The sequence below is a fragment of the Tetrao urogallus genome (genome assembly GCF_951394365.1).
Source record: "Tetrao urogallus genome assembly, chromosome: 7".
In the NCBI taxonomy this organism is placed as follows: domain Eukaryota; kingdom Metazoa; phylum Chordata; class Aves; order Galliformes; family Phasianidae; genus Tetrao; species Tetrao urogallus.
In genome coordinates, this window is record NC_136820.1 from 32,041,597 (window position 1) to 32,064,952 (window position 23,356).

Sequence of the window (23,356 nt, forward strand, 5' to 3'; positions counted from 1 at the left end):
TTTAGCTTTCAAACTTTCTGGCTTGAGCAAGCTGATGTTATTTTAACTTATTTAAATTAAAATACAGTCGTAAGATTACATCAGTCCAATTAAAGTCCACTGCATGTGGTGATTCTACTTTACAGTTCACTTACTATTATATTAACTTGAACCCTCTGGGAAAACAGAGTTGAAAGGCAAATCTGATGACATATTTTGAGCTGGGGAATTTCTGAATTAGCTTAGAAAATGAGGAAGTACAGGCACAGCTTGTACAGAAACAAGCTACCCAGGGCAGTGGTCATGGCCCCACGCCTGCTGAGTTCAAGAAGCTTTTGGACAATGATCGTTGGGTTTGCATTTTTGGTAGTCCTGTGTGGAGCCAGGAGTTGGATTCAGTGATCCCTCTGGGTCCCTTCCCTTGAGCCATTTTATGGTTTTGTTCTAAGTATCTATACAAATAGGGAAAATCAAGATTGAAAACATGCAGACAAGTATTTTTAAAGTCATCTGTAGTCTGTATGTGGTAAAATGGTTCAAGGTCAGGGGCCAGACTGTTTGCTGCATTTCTTTAAGGCAGTGCACAGAAGGCAGAGGACCAAGGGGGATGGAACAGTTTGAAAGAACAGAGAGGGTATGACACTTCATCCTGTATTTGTAACTTCCAGATTCTGGGCTGCCTCGAGGTAAAATGCTCAGCAAGATCTGCTGTAGTGTATGGCAGCTTCTTCGCTGCTGTCCACAAGCTGCTCTCCAGCCCAGGGCTGAGACAGCATACTGCTCTAAACATATTTTTCCCTAGTGAGAGAGAATAAGAGTGCATACATGCTAGTCCTACACGGGGTCAACTTAATCCTTACTTTAGCCTCTGTATACACCTGGAAATACTATGTCAGGATTAGCTGTCATCTCTTGTAGATTACAGTGCATGACTGCCTTAAATAAAGTGATTCACAAAGGAGGCTGGTTCAAACCAAACAGGCTGGTGGAAATGTTTACCTGAGATGAGAAGACACTACTGACTGACTGCAAATTGCAGTGATAATGCGTATTTAGCTATCTTCCCATCTTAAGTTCACATGTAGAAAGCATTTCTCAGCTCCGCAGTACATTATATGTATTACCCAATATTTCTCTTGTTTATGAACACAACATTTATTGATTGCAACGTAGAAATGTCTCCTTAAGGAAGAGTACAAAACTGCTTGCAAAACCAGTTTTGCTTTGACACATGACTTCAATAAAGACATTTTATGTCATAGGAATGTGACCTACCTTTTTAGTCTGATTCACATTTACCGAACTGCAGCTTCAAAATGCCTTTACCATGAAGCTGAAGGATCTGGTTGTATTCTTTGGGCATTGCATGGAAACCTGGTTTGGGCAGCTGGTTGTCGTAATAGTGGTGGCTGATTGGCATCTTCTCTGTGGATTTTGAGAAAGGCCAGAAGCCGTAAAGCTTCACATTCTCACACAGCTCAACAGCAGCACTAGTGATCATAAAACCAGATGACAACCGGTAGGCTTTCACACCCTTAGTTCTCCAGAACTGGGCAAGACTTTTCAGATAGGTGGGGTGAAAAAATATTGCCCTTTGGGTTGCTTTGAACTCTTGCAGAGTATGATAGACTTTAAAAGAAGTAGCTGTGTTGCTTCTGAAGGAAAATGCTGGCAATAAAAGGAAAGCATCTCCATAGACTGCAACATTCTCCACAAATTCTGTCTTCTTTTCATTTAGTTTGTTGTATCTGCCAAGCACAATATTTTAGGAAAAGAGTGAATGAAATATACTATGAAGTAAATATATTACAGACCAAAACTGCATAACTGCACTTGCATATAGGATTTATAAACCCTTCTGTACCAGTTCAGCCTGTCTACACTGTGAATTTATACTGATCTGTTACATCTTCTCACATGTGCTCTGAGGAAAAATCTGGCTCTTTTGTATAATAAGAACACATTATATATGATTGATTTGGCAACACAGGAGTTACTGAAGAAGAAAAATTCACAGCTAAGGAATTGAGGACCCATTTACAGAAGTGGCCTGATTCAAAAAATTTTGAAGGAGAATTCAAAAAACAAAAATGAATCATCCTCTGCTTAAGAATACTTCCCTAATGGTATGTACTGCATGTATCTGTGAAAAGTATTTCTTCCATCAACATGTCATAATAAGTCCTCTTCAAACCCTGGGTGTCTGCCTTGTGTGGATATACCATTATGCACATGAGCAGGGTTTTAGCTGCTTTTGACATGCTTTTAAAACAGCTGAAATATAGGCATGTCTATTTATCTCCTTTGACAACAAAGGGAACAATGGTGCTCTAATTTCACAGGTGAAAAAGATTTATACTCAGTTGATTTGGTTCCCTAACAGTCAGCAAAGAGACATTTTTCTCATCATCAAATAATGCAGTGCTCCCAAATACTGAATGTTACAGAGTGATACAAGACACAAGGGTGCCTCTCAATTAATTTACTTTATAGGTCTTAGTTGTCTGAATCATCTGAACATATGGCACTTCCAATTCCTTTGGGTTTCAAAACACTCAGTCCTCTTTTTTTGGCAGCTACACATGTGAGCGGTGCACTTTAACCTCTTATTGGCTACCAGAGACCACTGTTTACAAATGGCTCTATTTCCACAAAATGGAAAAAGTATTTTCATTTCTCTTTGCAACTTGAACACTTTCAAACTCTCTTCTCATGCAGAACTTCAACACAGAGGACAGCAGCTACTGCTATTTCCAATCAAAACTCTCACTGTAGTTAACAATTCCTCTTGCACAACTGAACTTATGCAAAGAGAGAGACAACCAGTCTCAGTCTGAAGGGATTTAAACTTACAGTTTCTGCTTCTCAGAAAAATCCCATTACCAGCAGACTCTGAAACACAATGAATGAGAGACTCTCAGCCCCTCCTGCTCAACCTAGTCCCCTGTGTGTCCCAGAGCCATGTGGTGAAAGCAAGCAAGAGTCCTGAGCTTATTGCTAAGGGTGAACTTCTGGCCTCTCCTCCCAGAATTATCTTTGTTTTCACTCAGTGTAATATGTATAGAAAGCCTTCAGGTCAGAATTCAGATGTCTGTACTTCCTTCTTAGCTAGAAGCTGGAACTTTCTTTCCCTTCAAGTGTTTCTGCTACAAGGTGTGGTGTAGCCCAGCTTAATTAGGACACACAATAATTGTGCTTGTTTCTTGCAAGAGAGTGTGATAATTTTTTGGCTTGCCTGGACCATGTTGAGTGAGGAGGAATTGTCTTGGGCCGATGTTTTGGTTGTTTCTGAGTGAGCAGTGTGCTTCAACGCCAGGCCTGGTTGCTCTGCATGAAAGAGACACTGCCATGATGGCACAGCAGAGCATGGGGCGGGCTGCAGGACAGGCTGGACTGCATGCAGTCCAGGGGCCAAAGGTTGAACATGGCTGGAGTTCAAGAGGTAACATCAAAGTAACTCAGTGCTGAGACACAGAATTAGAAATCAAAGTGAATCAAGTAAGAACAGGACTTCTAGATGAGAAAACAAAGTTAGCTCTGCTCTGTGTTGCTTCTTGTCCTCTCCTCTTTCTAAAGCTTTAAAAGTCTTCTCTGAAAATTTAAATAATAATTTTTTTTCAAATCCTAAAGGATTTGTAAACTTCAAGGTTGCCTAATTTGGCTAAAAAAAAATTAGTGTACCTATGGCAGAGGGCTATGATCAAGGTCAGAGAAATATTATAGAATCATAGAATCACAAGGTTGGAAAGGACCTACAAGATCATCACACACTAGGTCAACAGTCACCAGTGAAGCGGAGTCACTGAACCAACTTTTACTTCTCAGATTTTAGTGCAGCCCCACTAACATCAATGAGCTAAATCTATTTTGGGGCAAGCTACAGCTCATCGTCATTTAAGTTAAAAGGGCTGGGTAGCCATCTAAGAAGTTAAGTCTTATTGCAAAAATTCTGTTTATATCCTGAAACAATGGCAAATGCCTATTAGTCATTTCTGTGCTTACTGTACCTTTCCTTCTGTCTTCTAACAAAGGAAAAAAAGAATCGAAACAAGCTTTGCCTGATGTCCATTTGACAAATACCGATACAAGAGACAGTGAGACACAGTAAGATCGGTAAGCAGCAAATAACATGCCATGGCAGTCCTTCTCATAGATAAGCTGCAGCTCCAGACTGCTGAAGATGTCTGAAGATGTTGGATTAGTCAGGCTGGCCTTATTAGATTTTCTTTTCATCGAGGAAGTAAAAAAAACTACTGAGAAAAGAAGAGTGACCAGTGTGGAATGAAAAAACAGATTGCAGAGGTTGGGCGTCCATTTAGAAAATATCCTTCATCAGAACAGCTCTTTAACATATTAACTAGGAACATGTGTTTACAGTCCTGCTGATAGAGCTGAACACACATTTCCAAGCTTTCCCAATTTATTATTGTAATTCCTTTCTTACATTATGGGGTCATAAAGGTCATGGAAGGAAAGGAAGCAGCTTGGGCTTGCAATCATCAGTTTTACTTGGTTATAAAGTTTGGACTGGTGCCAACCAAGTAACTTGCTAATCTGGGTACTGCTGACTCCTTTCTGCTAAAAAAAGACCAAGCATAATAGATTTCCATTTAGAATAGTACATATTTTACATGGGAACTAAAGCTCATTAATGAAGTAATCAGTATGCACTGCTTCTATGTTGTTATCTCAATGGATTTTTAACAAAGTCTAAATCACGTCAAGCAATTATATAATATTGCACAGAAACAATTTCAGTATTACTTACTTCTGAGCTATGATACTTGGATTAACGGTCACAAGATTTGTTTTATTGCCAACATCTTTGCTAATGCTTCCCATTGTTGGAGGGAGGTTACACCTGAAATTGAGAAACATTTATTTAAGCAGATGCTTCACAGTATTTATTTGTAAATTCCGCTGTTGTGCAATGATGCTTTCATGCAGCTCCCAGGAACCCCTAAGTACTTTACAAATATTAAATAAGCCTTACAGCACTAGCACTTTTGGTAAAAATAATAATAATAATCTACTGTACAGATGGTTAAAATAGGGCATCGAGAGCTCATTTTCATAAACCATCTCACAAACCAGAGGCAGAGTTAAAATCCTGTAAGGAGACAGTCTATGAATGCCCCATGTTAGCTGCCTGAAAATACTGCACCTCTTGCCTAAACCATGCATTTAATCTGCAAAGTTTTCTATCATTTGCTGTCTAAAAAGATTGATTGATACCAATCCCTCAGTTGGCACAGCAACGCTGATCGCTGTTTCATGAGATAATGGCAGAACTCGCTCAACTGCAGAAAGAATGGTTTCGGTTATAAGGAAAGGAGGTGTGACTTTTGAAGTCACACATTTAGGTTTAGCATGTTAGTATACAGAATTCTCACGTATTAAAATCAGTTATCTAATTGGAAAGATTTTTAAAAATTATCTGAAAAGCCCATATATTACTCAAGATCAGGAAAGGAAACAGAGTCAATGAGACCATGTGATTGGTCATGTTTGAGAGAAGTATTTTGGTTAGTGTTTCCTTGCAGCAACAACAGTGTCTCAACTGCACTGAAAGAGTGGGCCAAATTTTGTACCGAATTTGCCTTTTTTTTCCACATTCTACAGAGGGAGCTGAAGAAACAGGATGAGGCTCTGAACAACTCGATCTAACCATAGATGTCATAGGAAGACTTAGGTTGGAAGGGACTGAAAATGTCATCCAGTTCCAACCCTCTGCTGTAGACAGGATTGTCATCCACCAGATGAGGCTGTCCAGGGCCCCATCCAGGCTGGCCTTGAGTGCCTCTAGGGATGGGGCATCCACAACTCTAGGCAGCCATGCCAGTGCCTAAGCACCCTCTGAGTAAAAAACTTCCACATAATATCTAACCTAAATCTCTCCTGTTTTAGTTTAAAGTCATTAAAGTCATAAAGCCACCCCTCTTATGATGCAGCCCAGGATACAGTTGGCCTTCTGGGCTGCCAGCACACACTGCTGGCTCACATCAAGCTTTTCATCCTCCAGAACCCCACATCTTTCTCCACAGGGCTGCTCTCAATGAGTTCTTCCAGTCTGCACACATATCTGGGATTGCCTTGGCCCAAGTGCAACACCCTGCACTTGGCCTTGTTGAACCTCACTAGGTTCCCACCCTGGGCCCACTTTGCAAGCCTCTCTAGGTTCCTTGGGATGGCATCCCTTCCTTCTGCTCTGTCGACTGTACCACCCAGCTTGATGTCATCGGCAAACTTACTGAGAGTGCACTTGATCCCACTGCATGTTGATCATATCTGTTCATTGCAGAGCAGTTGGATTAAATGATGTTTAAAGGTCACAGATCCCTTCGAACTCAAACGATGCTACGACTCCATGAAATATTATTTAAATCCGATGCTCCCAGATGGTAAGACAAATACTGGGGCAGTTAAGTAACTGCATTAGTGACCCAACCTGTGACTAGATAAACCCATTGGCAAAAGTAAACATGGTATTTAATAACAGACTTGTTTTAATTTCAGAGAGTTTTTTTACTATCATCTCCTTATTAAAAAATAAAAAATAAAAAAAAATTCTCTTTATTTAAGAGTGTTGATTGAAAAGAAATATCACTTTCTCAGATAATCAAGTTTTACACTCCTGGCAAGGTATCCTTATAATTTTGGATTATATATCTATCTATAAAATCCCTTTTTTACTAAGGAAACAGAGTCCTTAAATCTATAAAGCTGGAGGAGTGCCCTTTGAGAGGTAGATCTCTCATTGCTAAAAACTGGCATTGGCAAGCTTGCTAAGCTTGTAGAAATGTCCAACAGCCTTCAGAGAGATGAAGCAGCTCTTACCTAAAAACAAAATCAGAACGATCGATTTCAGCTCCACAGCTGGAATTTTTCAGAATGCCTCCATTTCCAACCACAGCACAGTTCTTGAAGGGATAAACTGAAAGAGGAGAGGACTGCAAACAAATAAAAAGACACAGTGCATGCTTAATAAATTTTTTGATTGTTTCTTTGTGCCTTCAGTCATTTGTCCTTGCAGCTCTACTCTCGTAAATCCCAGTGAAAGCATCCACCATTTAGCAGACTGCATTGCCAGGCACATACGGCCAAAAGCCAAAAATAGTCACCAACAGACTGAAAACCGCTACTTCTGTCTTGGGTGTTTTGATGGTGTAGTGCCAGACCATTAAAACGGGATGAATATAATTTACATTTGTGTGATGAAAAAAACCTAGTACTGGATTGAACCTGTGAAAAGCTATGGAACTAGCTCCTACTGAAGATAGCTTAAATTCTCCCATTTTCCTTTACACTTAAACAGACCAGGAGTTGTCACATTGTCATCGTCTATGTTAGCTAATAGAAGGTAACCTTGCAAATGCTTATTTTGTAACAAGGTTTTTTTTTTGTTTGTTTTTTGTTTTTTTTTGTTTTTTTTTTTTTTTGTAACACTAGGTTGCTGTCTTGCCCTGGGGAACCTGAAAGAGACCTTAGTGCATCCACTTGTCATCACAACTCAGCAAATTAATGTAAATTGTTGATTATTTCAGCTGATATTAATTTAGTTGGTTATTATCCCACGGTGTCAGAAACTTCTCATGCATCTCATTCATTCCCCCCTGCTATAGGAGCACAGACATTCAATAGAGAAAGCCAGCAAGAGGGCTACTTCAACTGCAGAAATTGAATCTACGTGTAAAAGTGAGTCAAAACTTGCTTATATGAAGCATTATCCCTCCTGATATTCTCATCAATTTGCTCAAAAAAAAGCATAAGGGGGAACTGTTATCAACAAGGTAAAAAGAGCAGGGAAAATGGCAGATGTCATGTTGCCTGGCAACATATCATTAACCATGTTCAAGTATCCTGTTTAATTCTGAAGACAACAGAAAAACACAGAGGACAGAGAACTGTGGCTAGTCTAGCAAACATACGCTAAGAAATACTACACTTTTTCTTTCATTTGGAACCTCTGTCACCTCCTCCATTTCTTTAGTGATTCACAGCAGCATAAGAAAGCACTAGGCTCATCACACAAATCACAATTAGATAGGACATCCTGTCTTTGAGTTCCCAGAACAGTTTCCCTGTGCTGAGGCACAGGCCCACGGGGAGGAAGAGAGATTTTCTCCATATTGTTGAAGTAGAGTTGCAACCTCCTCCATTGTTTTTTCATTATCATTCCAGAACGTTGCTGTAAGTGTGCTGGCATATGATGACGGTGTGCTCCATACGAATTTTTGTCACAGATTGCCAGCACCTGACATCATCTGGATTTTGAGATAACTGGTGATTGTCTAGGTCAATATTCTACATCACCTCCAGCACAGCTAATTCCCTCGGGTAGTAGATATGTTTCTCCACAGTGGTCCATTTACCTGGGAAATGTACCATGTCCTCCTTAGGGTGAAGGTTTGAGTCCCTTATCCAATTGCTTTGTTAATGACTCCTTCCCTAGAAAAGGATTCCAGTTGCCTGGCATTTATGCCCACTAAGTCCAGGCTACTGACCCCATTATTCCACACTGGAGCAGCCAGGTGACAGTATGATCTCCTGGATCACGGCTGAGGTCTTTTTGAATGTCTCAAAGGGGTCAGACTGTTTTTGTCTTATGAATGCTAGTTCTTTCTCCTCCTGTCCTTATGATAGCTTTGCTTCATTTTCTTCCATCCTTGTTTTAGTTTCTTTCCCTACTAAATGAGTCAGCTTTTGTAGCCATTTATTTGCCATTTATATAGAGGCAACTGATAGTGGCACAGGTTGGTTCTCTAGTTGAACTGCAAGGCCTGTTACAGGGCACGGAGCAATAGCTGGGCCTGTTCAAATCCGGATATCTTTTTCCTTTTAGGATGCTGTATAGCATTGAATGGGTCTCAGTAAAAATGGACCAGGTCCCAGCACACTGCAGTGATTTTTGTCTCACCAGGATTGCCAAGGCAACAGCATACCTCTTCCAAATTCGTCAGGATTCTGCAGTTGTTCAGGGGTGAAATTCCAAAACACTGTGGGTGCCCACTGCTTTAGGTACCCACTCATATCAACCCCCACTCTCTGCCACTCATAACTATCCAGCTTTGGGACAGACCTCTGGAGGATTTTCACAAATAGTTGTTTAACCTTAAACAAAACCTGAAGTACTTTAAGTAGGCATAGCATTAGATGCATACTGATTTGAACATTACCACTTGCCTCCACCATAGCCCGGCTCCCTGAGGAGACCAAGTAAAGAGTGAAATTATTAATAGTTTCCAAGATACGGTTTCCAAAGTATGAAGATTACTGAAATATCAAATACAAATATCAGATTAGTTTTGCAACCAGTGTTACAGAAGAACGATAACCTTAGTCCAGCCCCCAGAGATGGCAAACAGTGCATCAGGGATCGTATATAGCAAGTAATATGGCTCCATGAAAAAACTGACAGATCTCCAAAAATAATGAAAAAATAACATTGTGACCAGCAACTATTAAATTACTGTTTTGTAATTATTGTTTTTGTTTTAACAAGCTCTCATCAGATCTGTTGTCATCTCAACCCTTCAAGCTTCACATTGGTTGCCAAAAAGACTGTTGAAATTTAATCCAGCAAGTAGCTCAACACCCTGTAGTCATTTGTTTGCTCCTCCCCAGGTAGAATAATGAGAGGACTAGAAGCAGCTAGGGGGTTGATAAAAATTATTCAGAAAAACGGAAGAAGAAAACAAAAACACAGCAATAATTAAATATACATACATACAATTACCCACCAACCAATGCTCCACTACCAACGTTTGCCAACCAACACACAGCCAATTCACAAGCAGCAACCACCCCCAAAGCCAGCTTGCACCCATGCTGTGGAATAACCCCAAACCTAATTCTGGCCACCTCTTCTGGCTCTGTCCCACCCCTCTCTGCTGCACCATAAAGGCAGTAGCTCTTCCTCACTGAGTGGCCTGGCTCAGCCCTCTTAGCACTCAGAAACAACCAAAGCACGGTGCAGTATTAATGTCAGCTGAAACCAGGACACCTTTGTCTGATTTCTAGATCTTATATCTCTGCTAAAATACCCTAGGTACAAAATCTAATTCCTTTGCTCAGTCTGTGTTTCTGTCTGCAAAGACTTCATCTCACCATCAGATTTATCCCCAAAACAGCCTCCACAAGTGACAAGCCTTAGCCTTCAGGAGAAATAGCATGGGAATACCAGGAATATGAAACGTAGCTCAAAACTGAAATGTATTTAAAAAATAAGAATGAAAAAAAAAGCAACCTTCCTCAATTCTTCATCCTTGAATTCAGCTGACTGCCACGACAGGCAGCAGCTTGGGTTCTATAGTAACTCTACCTGCAACCAGATCTATGATGTGCTGTTCATGTCTATACCACTGGCAAAGGAAGGCTAAAAAAAAAGTCGCACAAAGTGAAAGAGGAAAAGCATACAGGGCAAAGGGGCTCTTCCAGAGAAATAAAAGAAAGCTGCTCTATTACTATTCCAAAGTATATATGATACTGTAATTATAATAACAGGCAAGGATACAGTTCTTACCACAGGCAGCATTCTAAAAATGTCTTCTGTAATGAGGATGGTCTTTTTACTGTCCACTTCATAACTCATGTTACTTCCCAGTGGGGTGTTGTTTTGAGAAGCAATAAAATTGTGAACTGCATTACAGCAGGAAGCTAACTCTGACCTGAAAAAAAAACAAACCAAACCTGCTCAAAGACAGGGAAATAAATAGAAGTGAGGTGGTAGAGAGCTAGATGAATGAAAACCATTTCTATTTAACTAAGCACCAAAAGTCTGTATGAGCCCTTTATAGGAATGTCATTTCCTTTCATTTGCAAGCCCAATTTCACAGCAAATATTCAGAAACTAATCAATTCAAGAGAATCTTCTCTTGAATGGCAATTATTTAAAGCTGTAATTCCTATAAGCTAACTGTATTTCACAACAAGGTTTCTGAAATCATTTGGTAAAGAACAAAGTATTTCAAGCAACAAATGTCCGTAGATTATTAACAACCAGAGAAAAATCTTTATGTTCCCAACAGCTGTTCAGGTGTTGTCTGCCTTGGGTATTTGCAGGCATCAGTTCATTTGAGCTGTGTACTGAAGACAAAAAAAGATTGTGAAATTTCATAATGAGATTTTCAGAAAAAAAGAACCCACAAAATACCTGCAATATACCAGAAAAATTTAAAGGATTCAGTCACAAACAGTGAGGAGATATTTTATCTATGCTTACTTACGCAATCCTTTATAATGGGCAAGAAATTGCCTTACAGTACTGCTCTGGGGGCTCTAGAACAGTGGGTTTCTCCAAGCTTCTGACCGAGTCAGTAGCACCAAAGTGCAACAAGGCATATTAAGAATTATTGCAATCTTTTAGAAAAGAGTGATTAAATATATCTGAAACAAAATGTGGTGAAGGGATATGCCACACTGACGAGCCCTTGAACTCTTCATAAATGTAGTATGTCATACATGTCTAAGGCAATGAAATGCAAGGTTGAACCTGAAACCAGGGCTGAATATGCAAAAAGTGTAATTGATTTTTCAAACAAAACATTTGGAAAAAGTCAACCATAAAAACATAACAAAATCTAATGCAAAATTAGTTTCCTCTTACAGGATTCTTCAATCTTTAGGAAAGTATGATGTCTGCAAAGCAATTAACAGATTCATCCATTTCTCCACAGTGTCACCTATTCCCATCTCTTGTCCAAGCCTTTTTCTTTTCTGAAATGGAAATAAGTCTCTGATTTTACCTATGGTCTATTAAACACGAAGCAAATGCATTCTTAAATCACACAACGATCTCGGAGTTCTATGTTTCTTCATATATACTGGTATGGAAGATTTCAGAGAATACAGGGGAGTTATTGATCTGTTTAGCGTTAGGAAAGCTATTGATTATGTGGTGGTGTGAGCTTATGTAAGCATAAATTGACCTTGCACATTTGTGTTTGGACTATGTTTTGTTGCAGTACATAGATGTGTTAAGCAATACTGCTACAAATTTGTGTAACATACTAAAAATTGTTCCTTTCAAGTAAGAGTGGGATCTCATAACCTCCAAGAATGCTTCACAGCCTTTTCTGAAGAGATAATAATGCGGGAAAACGTTAATAAATTTTGAGTGAAATAAAAAGCAGGAGGGTAGATTACAGGACTAGGAAAATGGATTGAATTCAACTATTTCTTTCAATACCTTGGGTTCTTTTGAGTTTTGTTTTTATTTTTTGTTTTTTTGTTTTTAAATAAAAACTTACAAATATATTGGCAGAACTGAAATATTGTGCTGGCTAAGTTGTGATATAACATCTGGATTTTTAAAACCCATTTTATACCCAGGAGTTTCCCTTTCTCTTCATTTTCAGTAAGGAGGGAGGGCAGAGCCTACAGCTATCACAGCATAAGACTGCTTGTGAAGAACTGTTGTATCACCCTGCCAGGCTTCAAGCTATGCAAGATAGCCCAGAAACACAATGCCCGGAGGCTCTTTGAAACACAGCATCTGCTCAGCCCTTCTCCATACCGACCCTCCCTTCCTCCCCACCCATTTTTTTGAGGGCTTTTTTAGCTATTTGCTAGCTTCCAGCAAAAACACAAGTTGTAACTATTTGGAACAACTGCAGATTATTTGCCACCTTAGGAGTATAGCCCAAAGTAGAATAAATCAAGCTTAGAAGTCTATAAAACAAAAGGATGTGGAGGTATAAAAAACAATTACAGCTTGCACCCAATTGGGCTCTGTAATTTGTTGCACTAATGAAACATTTCTTTTAAGTGGAAAACCTTTGAAGAATACTAATATAATAATTAATATTCAAGTTACCTAGGGAACCTGAGACTCTACTGACTGCAGTTAGGAGAGCCTTTGCAGAGGAAGCCACCCAACACAGCTTTTTGTCTGGAGCTTTATGAACAGCGCTTCCAGGCAGCTGTGAGATTTTCTCTATTAGTCTCCCTTTTTCATGCTAAGTCATTATCAGCCTTTTCCTTATTATTAATTGTTACGATTATTACAGAAACACTGAGTCTTCAGCCCCCAAAGAATTAGCAAAGATTTCAATCGACGTAGAACAAGTGATTGTAAGAAACTGACGAAAGAAAGAGCTGAGGAGATGAAAGGAATCTCAACGAGAAGTACTGGATATAGTACTTAGTGAACAAATGGGCGGTTGTAAGTCCATTAAATAAGAAGTCATTTCTGCAACTGTTCAGCACAGTTTTCTTGTACACAATATCAGAAGTGTTAAATCAATCATATCACAACTTCCAAATAAAGGACTGCTATCTTCTCTGAGGTACAGACAGTCCAGCTGTGCTCCAGAATGCTTTTAGAAGTCCTTAAACATTTTTGTTGGAGTCTCTGTCACTCACCTTACAAGTTCTGTTGCCTTCAAGTCTATAAAAATATGTATGTATGTTAACAGGATAGGATTTTTACTGAAAAGCAATGGCTAGCCCCATCAGAACTCTGAAATCAGACACAAAACCCTATCATGTATTCAGTTTAGAGAACAGTGATCTCTCTGCTCTTACTGAACCAAATTTTCAGATTGTAAAGCTGAAATACTCATGACCAGGCATTATGCATCAATTGATAGGATACACCTATCTAATCAGGTGCGGCACAAAGAGAGCTATCAACCATTTAGAGAAGAAAATTCATTGGCAGTGGAGTTGCTTGGAGCTTTGAGAAAGATAACACGGTAGGGAAAAAATGGAGAGGAATGCTGTATTAAAAAGTTAAAAAAGTTTATTAAAAAATGCAAAACATTGTTCCAAGTCAGGAATATCCAACCTCTGTGCCACGGGCTGCACGCGGCCCGTCACTCAGCAATGACCACATTGGTGTGTGATTGCACTGGCCTGAAAGCAGGACAAGGGGAGGGCACAGTGCAGTGCTAACTCAAGGTATGGCAAATCACTGTATGCATATTGACAGATCAGCTAAACATTCCTGTGAATAGTGAAAAATATGCAGCCATGCTTTCTGTTTCGATAACAGAATTTGAGATTAGGTTTCAAGATTGCCAAAAAAATCATAAATTACATGTGACTTTTCAAATTAAATGTATAGAATTGGAGTCAGATATTCAACTCAACTTTTGATCACGTCCCTTTACTAGAATTTTATAAGCCCTCACTTAACAGAGAAAGATATCCTCCATGTCACAGTCACACCTTATTCATGTCATTGCTTTCTGACAGTATTTGCAAACAACTATTTTCAAGGGTGAAGCACAAGAAGAGTAAAATTTTATCAGAAGTCACTGACAAACACCTTGAGAAGTCACTAAGAATGACAATCACTGTCATAAAAACAGCCTGATGCATCAGTTTCACAAAAACAAGGTCAAATATCCCACTAGTTTTATGTTTCTGTTGCTCTCTTTTTTATGTTTTAATAAAAGAAAAAGAATAATTTTTGCTGCTTACATACATTAACTATATGTTCTGTATGCAGCCCAAGCCAATTTCTCTTCATTCAACGTGGCCCAAGCAAGCCAAAAGGTTAACCATCCATTTTCTAAGTAGGAGGTGTTCAACAAGCATCTGTACAAATGAATGCTTGTTTGCAAAATGAATATCATGTCACTCCTGTTATACAGCATTTGCTCATTATCCAAGCCAGCAATGCTTACACAGTCATACCTATTTGTGGATCTTCAGTTGCACTCAGTCAGGAATTGAAAGACCACATAGAATAGATAACTGTACACAAAGTAAGAATGGCAATTATTTGAAGCCTGATGCTAAGGGTATTTCACACCATGGTTTTAGTATCACTTGAATAAAGGACAAAGTGTTTTAAGCAACAAAGGTCATTAGATTGTTAATAATGGAAGAATTTTTTTTCCCCAATACCTTGTTTTAATTGTCACCACACTTGGATATCTGTCTGTAATTAGCCAATTTAAATATTTTCTCTGTGTGTCAGTAGCATGTATACAAATGCTGAAGAATTTCCCTAAATCACTTAGTAGGATGCCATACCAGTACACTAACAGCACTGCTAGGTATATATAAATACACCACCTTTCCTAGCATCTACTCTTGGGTTAGATAGGAGCTCCTTAACAACAGGTGACAATTTTATGGGGCACTCTGAATCTTAACTGGATTCTGGGAACAATAAACCATGTGTTCCCATGGGCTTCTCTGAGGGCAACCCAAATCTAGCAGTACTGATATCAGCATTACAGATACTGAATTAACTGTAGGTCTGAGAGCCAAGAGAGGCTGGACAAAATCCACCACAAAAGAGAGGTATTAAAGGTATTAAAGAGGAAATCATGGTTTGTACTTGCCTTATGACTCTTTTTGACTTTGAGAAATGCATGGGTAAACAGCACACAGTTGCCAAGAACCACTGAGTACTGCCAGATAGCAATGCAGTCCAGTGCATGTGAGCACATATGCTGGAGCAGCTTATTAGACAACATTTGGAAAGAGAGAAAGACAGCTCTCTGACAACAAAAGAGTTTGCACAGCTGCATGGCAGAGCTGAGCTAGGCAGGGGAGGGTCAACCTAGAATCCTGCACTCTGCTTTTTGTATAATGCCACAGCACAAACACAGTAGCTTGTGCAAAGTAGGGCTCTCAGATACATCCTTTCTGACAGTACATAAAGGCAAGTATTTCCTTCCTGAATTGCACTTCTAGTTCATATTCTGTTTTTTTTTGTGGCATTTTTTGTTGTAGTTGTTGTTGCTTTGTTTTGTTTTTTTTTGGCTTGGATCTGCTGGGAGTTCTGTTTACAAGGAGAAATGATGTGTACTCGTTGGCAAACAACGCTGTCTTCTAGTAACAGAAGAGTTTCTGCATTGGATCACATATTCATTCACCCCACTACTACTGTGATAGTAGCCAACAGCAAAAGCTGCAAAGGAAAACACAAGAAATCAGCTTTCAGAAACTCACTACCCCTGGGAAGTTTCTTTTGAACCTTATAAATTAGAGGTTAGTTCATGCCCTGGAGCATAAAGCTTTAAGTCTCTTATAAATATTCACATCTCTTCTTTAAAATTTCAGCATAATACCAAAATGCTCTGCAATTGACACCACGCCTGAGAAGTATGTAAGTGTTCACTCCATTTAACAGATGGGCAAACAGGGAAGGGAGTCAAGCAGCTTCTCTGTAGTCTAGTCAGCAGGCAGATTTCCAGTGGCTCTGCAGGTGAATAATGTGACAGGCAGCTTCACACTCTACTCCTGAAGGTGGCTAGCTGAATTACCCAATTCCTGCTGCACAGCCCCTTTGAGATTAATTTCCTCTTCTGCAAAATGTGTGTTTATCTACCCACTTAATGAGATTTTTAGAATTGAGTAATATTTATATTATACAATTATTATGCATTACTGATACTAGACAAAGTTAGAAAAAGGACGAGATGCACTGCCAAGGGATTGTTAAATCATTAATTTCACTGCATTTCTAGAAGCTCTGTTCTCCATAGAGCTCCGTCAATGCATCATTTCTCAGCTAGAGAGTCAAAGTTTAAAGCCAGTTCCAGGCTCTTGTGCTTAAGTCAGATAAACACATCTGGGAGTACAGTAAGCATGGACTGATACTGATTTAGTCAGTAAATTTTATACTGAATTTCCTTTATTTTTTTTCTTCTTCAAAAGCTTGTATTGACCAACTGCTGGGAGACTGAAAGCCTTGAAAGCCTCCAGTATGGTCTGGGAGTGAGGACAATTGTACAGCTTTAATATCCTGTTCCCAGAAAATGAGTCAGAGAGAACAAAAAAAAAAGAAAAGACTTATGCAAAAGTACACATCTTTTGAATGATAATCATCAGCAACACCTGAAACATCAAAGTACCAGTCCCTGGTCATATCGACAGAACATTTGAATGATGTCAAAGCAGGTCAAATTTCATAGAGACCGTCTTCAGTACTCCAACATGGTATGAGTTATTATACATATATGTTGGTTAGTATTCTGGCAAGTTTAGATGTAAAATAGCTTTGAAACCCTAACAGCAGAACCTTTGAATGTCAAAGGAGTAACAGAATTTGTCCAGCTTGTGCTGAACTATGAGTTGCAAAAAATGTTTTTCACTTGATGTTAGAGCTAAGCTAAAGCTAGCAAGCTCACCTTAGTGTAAAAACAGTCCATTTTCTAGGTGGCTTAATGCACCCCACAGTTTGCTCTTAAGTACAATTCCATTCCGATTACTGGTTTTATAAGCAACCTTGGTCACTTACGACCCAAACTCCTTGCCAGAAGGCAAAAAAGACAGTAAAAGAAATAGTAAACATCCTGAACTAAAAGTCCAATAGTCTTATCTAAGATTTTAGAGAAAAAGTGTTGTGTTCCATACTCATAGGCGTGGAAGATGTAGAAGTTGCCTCAGCATAAGGGAAATTGTGGAAACAAAAAATGAGGAAGAAGCCAAGCTGGAAGAGGGACTGGTTGCTATGACATTGACTCATGTATCTAGCATAGACAAAGTGGCAAATTTCTCTTAAGTTGTAGCTGGTTCATTGAGAAGAAAGAGAAGTTAGAAAAGAATAAACATGACAACAAAAGCCCTAACTTTAGCAGACAAAAGTCGTTTCACCTCTCGTCAGTTCTGTACAAAACACCTGCCTATTCTGACACAGAACACACTGCTTCAGCAGCTTCTCATCATGCTCCGATATCTCTGTGCTAAGCTGAAGCCTGCCTGAGTTAACTGAAAGTTTCATAAACCTTAACTCTGTGTAATATGCCGCTGATACACAGCAAAGACAGCAAATTATGTTGCATGAAAAGCTGTACTTAAGCCCCTCTCTCCCAACAAACCACTTCTTCCACTAGTGTCACAAGCTGAGCATGTAGGTTATGTTTACAGTGCTAGTCAGTTCCAAAGACTTGGAAGGCAGGAGAGTTTACTCATTTTTAATGATCTTGACAGAATCTTAACTCTAATCCATGTGATAATGTAATTCAAGAGAGTATTTCCTCTGGAGAAAATAGAGTTGGCACAGGGAAGCTGTTCTCTGAACACAGCATGATGCATTTCCAAATGAATGGGGAAGCTTTTCATAGATCACTGTCCCTACTGAGCACGTACTTATGTGACGCCCTGAACAAGGACAGATTTAGTCATGTGCTTACATGCACGAGGACCATGACATACACAGCCAAACTAATGAGTGCCTAGGGCACTTCTGCAGTAGAAGCAATCGCCTTGGGGTGAGAAACACGCTGCTTCATTGCAGAGTCTTTTACCAAAGTGTGAGTTCAGATGGATAACATCACATTCATTTTCTTTAATACCTTAGGATTTGACTCAGCGATAATTTTAATCCATTCTATATAAGTTAGCTAACTATTCATTATAGTAGAGACAAGAGAAATTCCTTTATTTTTGTAGATCTTTTTCTTACTCCATTTGCACAGCTCAATTCAAATAAAGAAGCGCCCTAGAATCAAAAGAGTAATAGAATAATAGAAATTTATAACTGCAAATGCAGTCTGAAAGCAATACCAAATTATCTTTTTAAAATGGAAGATCTAAATATATTATTTGTTAGACTAATCCAGGGTAAACAGTTTTCCAAATGAGGCAATTAAAGTTACCTGAAATCTGCTGATTCTTCTGGTCTCCTCATCCAGGTGCAGTTCTTCAGTTTTTTGACTATGTGAAGATAATAATCTTCTGGATACCTAAAACAGGCAACGACATCAAACACTAGAATATGCATGTATGTATATTTAGAAACAGTCTGTAAAACATTCAAATGATGCATGTATTAATAATAATGCGCACGGTGCATATATAATTGTTTGCTTTTTGAACTCCATGGCCTATTTTATTTCTGTAATTTGTAACAGTACTGTCTCTGTTTAATTAGCATGACCTATTAAACATCAATTTCTTAACAGTGATGTCTAACAAACTTTTCACACACTTTCAAGTGCTGCTGTTTCAAACTTTAGTGTTCAGCCATGCATATCTTGAAGGTTTGGACCCCTCAAAGGTTCTCTCTCCTGCAGAAGTCCAAAATACAAAACCTCTGTTTCTTGTATTTGTTGTTTTTAACTTCAAAAATGTTTTGACATGCAGTTCTTGCAAATAAAGACTAAAGTTACAGTTTTCTCTCTCACCTCATACGGTCCCCAAAGCTCAACTCAGTCATCTTATGCTGTAAACCAATATTTGCAGATACGTTTTCCAGCAGCAGGGTACATGTAACCAAAGAATTTTCTGCTTTTTTAAAGAATCAAAGGAACGAAGGTTTTACGTTTGTCCACATGTGAAATACTGTAGATCACGCAAGCCAAAAGAATGGAGACACTTTCTCCCTGTTAGGTTCAGTGTTAACAGTTCCCCCATTTGCGCTTGATTCCCACTACAGCTTTTTAAAAACAACAGCTCCAATTTAAAGGGAAGATTGGGTGGGTGGAGATAAAAGACAGTGCAGATGTAACCGCTACAAGTTCTATGGGAGTCATGTTTCCAATAAACACCTGCCTTGTAGGATTTCAGCAAATACAGCTTGGTGCTGGCTTCAAACCAAATGATCATGATCTTTCTTAAACTGGAACTTAGAACAGTATATTTTGAACTACCTCAACAAAAAAGGCTGGGAAGGCATGAAACCTCACTTGTTCTTAAATGATGTGTGAGAACTGATAGAAAGGAAAACCAAAAGGTAATGGTGGCTTGCAGCAGAAAAGCACTCAGCACTCTGAAAGCTTTCTTCTATTTCTGTATTCAGCATGTTTAGTACCACAGCTTTACGGTAAATGTTTGAGAAAACAGATCCCTGTTTACTGTCTGTTTGTTTGCTCCATAAGTTTCTTGTTACTCTGGAGTTAACTGGTCACTTTCCATTTCCACATAGAAACAGAAATTTTTCCACAAGAATTCTGCATTAGAATTGGTCTTTGGCTCAAGGTTGTACCCGTGACAATTTTCACTCTATGCACAAACACAGGAAGCATTTATATTCATTACCAGACATAGAAAATTCCTACACGAACCACATCACTGTGAACAAACTAATTTTTCCAAGTCCTTGTACCACTGAAGGGAGCAGGAAGGAATGGGCCAAAGTGGGAGCAGAGTACAACTGGCTTCAGTGCATCTGCAGCTGCTCTGACCTGGCATGCTGTGTTCTTTCTCCTTTCAGCTCAGCTACACATCTGTTCTCTTCCTCATGACATGTCTGGTACTTACACAACTCCCAGCCTGTTTTATCAGCTTTTGTACCACTCAAATGCCTTCACAGGCCACTTAATTCACTACCATGGGGAAAAAAAAAATAATCAGAATTTGTTTGTTTTAAAAATATACATATACATACATACATACATATATATATATATATATATATATATATATATATATAAATAAAGCACACACCATGCATATTTTTGGTGTGTTTCACTGTATCAGGGAAGATTTCATAAAACTCCATAGGCAGAATAAATTAGTGATGACAGTGGAGAAACTGAGAGCAAGGCCTTCCTATTCGGATAGCTGCCTTCTAGAAGCCTTGCAGCTGCAGCCAGGGAAATGGAACCACTTTCTTACTGAAGCACCTACCCAAATGGGCTTCTGTCTGTGGGGTCAGACAAGTGCCAGCAGCACAGGGCAGGACAGGCAGCAGATGCTGCAGGGGAAGGGGGTATGGAAGCACAGGATCAGGACAGCCTAATGTTGAATCACCCATCATTTACTCCTTAAGGCTAAACAATAAATAAATGTTAGATGCTGGGATTTAGGAGAAAAAAGAAAAGATAACAGGATATGGAAAGTTATTTATACTATCATTATCTAGGAGAAAAAAAAATACAGAAAAAAGCAAATTCTAGCCTAAAGATATTGATAAGATGAATATCAGAGTCAGAAATGAAAAGTTACCAGAAAGATATAGCACTGACTGACAAGTTATTAGCAAGCTGCAGAGAAACATTTGGTAAGAAAAATAAGTGTCTTGCACACTGCTGGTATTAAGGCCCCTGAAAAAGCATAGGCACTCACTGTCAGAAACTGAGGGCCTTCTAGTACATGTACCATAAGCTGTGTACCTGCATATAGGGCAACACCATGCGTTAAGAACGAGAACACTGCTGCCCTTCCACTGCTGTCAGCTGGGTGGAATCCCTCTCAGAGGTGGCCGAGGGCTTAGCTGTTCACCTGGAAGCCACACTCCAAGGTCTGTACAACAGGGGACAGCCCTCCGCTCACCCTGTGCCTCTGGCTGTGTTTCTCCTGTGACAGACACCACAGTCTGCCAAATTCCACCTTTGCCAGTGCTGGCTTAGCACCACAAGCATCACAGATACTTCAGCAGCAAACTGTGGGGACAGGAGCTCTGCGAGGCCGCTGCAGCCGCCTACCCCAGCATAAAGGTTCCATCCTGCCAGTTCCATGGGATGAACTCTACTTGAACATAGGCAGTATTCCCACAGATTTTTATTTATTTTTTTAAAGACTCAAAATGAAGTTCTGGAATTTTCTGCAGCTGGGTTTACAGCCCCAAAAGCTTAGTTTTCCTCTCAGAAAGCCTATTTTACTATTTCCTCCTCTGAAGGAGCCTCAGGGACTCACTCCAATGGAGTGAGTCCAGAAAGGCCATCAAGACATCATTCCATAGCTCTGCTGTAACCTAGACAATCCTCTTCTCCACTGTTTCATTTTAAAGAGCTAGAACAACACATACATTTCCAGTGGCACCCAGGAGCTAACAATACATATTCACTGATGCTAAAATAACTTCATTACTAAGAGGAAAAAAAAAAAAAAAAGCTATAACAATATGTGGACAAGACAGTGTTGAGAATAGGGAAAGAAACATGTTTGGTCCTGTTTTTGCCTGCCACCTGCATCCTAAACATTAGAATAATTTGCTGCTGTAGGAAACTGACTTATACTGCATGAGCCTCAGTGGCAAATAACCCTTGGAATGGTTTTATGCCTATGGTAATTGTCAGGTGTGCATTGACTGTCAACATTAACTGCAGTGTGTAAAGTGCAATTATTATGTATAGTTGAGGCACTGATGAAGTATCTTCTAATTTTTGGCAGATAACTAAAGACAACGGCAGGAACAGCAGTGGTGGTACAGTAGGGAGACAATAAGTAAAACGTCAGAACAGAGATGGATGCAGCCTGACTGGCTATTGGTGGAACTATACTTGAAAGAAAGCTACTTGAATTAGAAGGAAAATTGAGCAGCAGATATGAAAAAGGGATATCTTCCTCCTCGGTGGCTTATGATCGAGGAAGAAACAAATAAAAACAGGAGAAGGAAAAGCCAGAGAAATGGAGGTTGTCTTGTGCTTTCGGACACTTTAATACCACAAAAACAACTATCAGTTTTTAAAGCCCTCAGGAGACCATACACAGAGCTCACTCTAGAATAAAAATGAAAACGTGCCAAAAGAACTCAGCATTTCAGGCTCTTTATCACCACCAGCACAAACCTGTTATACTTAAATAGCATTTTTTACTATCAAATCATTTGACAAGATTACAACTAGTAAGTTTTTCTGGTTCTGGCCAATTTAAGAGACCAGAGTGTCCAGAATGTCCCTTAATGTAAAGTATTTATACACCATGCCTGTGGTCACACATAAAAAAAGCAGCGAAGATCCCAACATCTCCTCTCAGTGAGGGGCAGTGAGCTGCAGTATTCACAGCACAAAGCAATCCTTTGCTCCTTCATTCCAAATACCAATTTCTTTTCCCACCTACCCACTTCATCTTCTGCCTCATTTAATGGCTCAGCTCCTTTTTCGCTAGCCATAAAATAAAGGTCTGATGCTTTCTTGTTTTTCCTACAAGCAGCTTCAGAATGTTCTGGATGTGAAAAGCAAGTCTGCATTCCTGCAACCTCTACAACTTCATAATACACGGAATAAATAACAGCATTTATACTGCCATACCTGGATTTTGGAGGCAACACAGTGACTGGTTGTCCTTCTCTTGGTATTAAACATACACTTCAGCTATACTTTTTGACTTCTGTTTCAGCTCTTACTAGAAGTGCAACATTAGCATGGTAGCCTGTCATTTTTCACAAGTTAAAAATTCAGTGATAGTGTTGCTCATGAGAAGGAATAGTGGTGGGAGGAAACATTTATAGGGGAGAAAAAAAATGAAACAGTAAAGATGGAATCTGGGAATAGGGTGACTTAAACTGGTGAAAGATCTTAGAAAGCAATGAGAAAGGGCAGAAAAATCAGGAAAAGCTTTAAAATCACAATTTAAAAGTTCTTAAATGTTAAGGAAATTTTGGCTTCTACAGTGCTTTGAATGGAGAAAAGCATGTACATATTTTTAGCAGAGTTTTGGTTTCTCGTTCCATTCCTCTTCTCTTCATAAATGGAGTAAAAAAATAGCTTCCAATTTTCAAAATACTATAGTACTTAATTTTAAGCTAGCA

General features: G+C 39.2%; 1 protein-coding gene across 1 annotated transcript in view; it reads right to left on the bottom strand.

Moving 5' to 3' along the window:
* Positions 1 to 1,258: 1,258 nt before the first annotated feature.
* ST8SIA6 (ST8 alpha-N-acetyl-neuraminide alpha-2,8-sialyltransferase 6) overlaps positions 1,259 to 23,356 on the bottom strand; it is a gene marked incomplete at both ends in the record, with an annotated part of 32,712 nt that continues 10,614 nt past the window's right edge. Inside the window, 5 exons of the mRNA XM_079538378.1 lie at positions 1,259 to 1,727; positions 4,748 to 4,840; positions 6,817 to 6,929; positions 10,502 to 10,646; positions 18,540 to 18,626. Of these exons, the coding sequence (XP_079394504.1) occupies positions 1,259 to 1,727; positions 4,748 to 4,840; positions 6,817 to 6,929; positions 10,502 to 10,646; positions 18,540 to 18,626 (907 nt within the window). The remainder of the gene's footprint in view (positions 1,728 to 4,747; positions 4,841 to 6,816; positions 6,930 to 10,501; positions 10,647 to 18,539; positions 18,627 to 23,356) is intronic.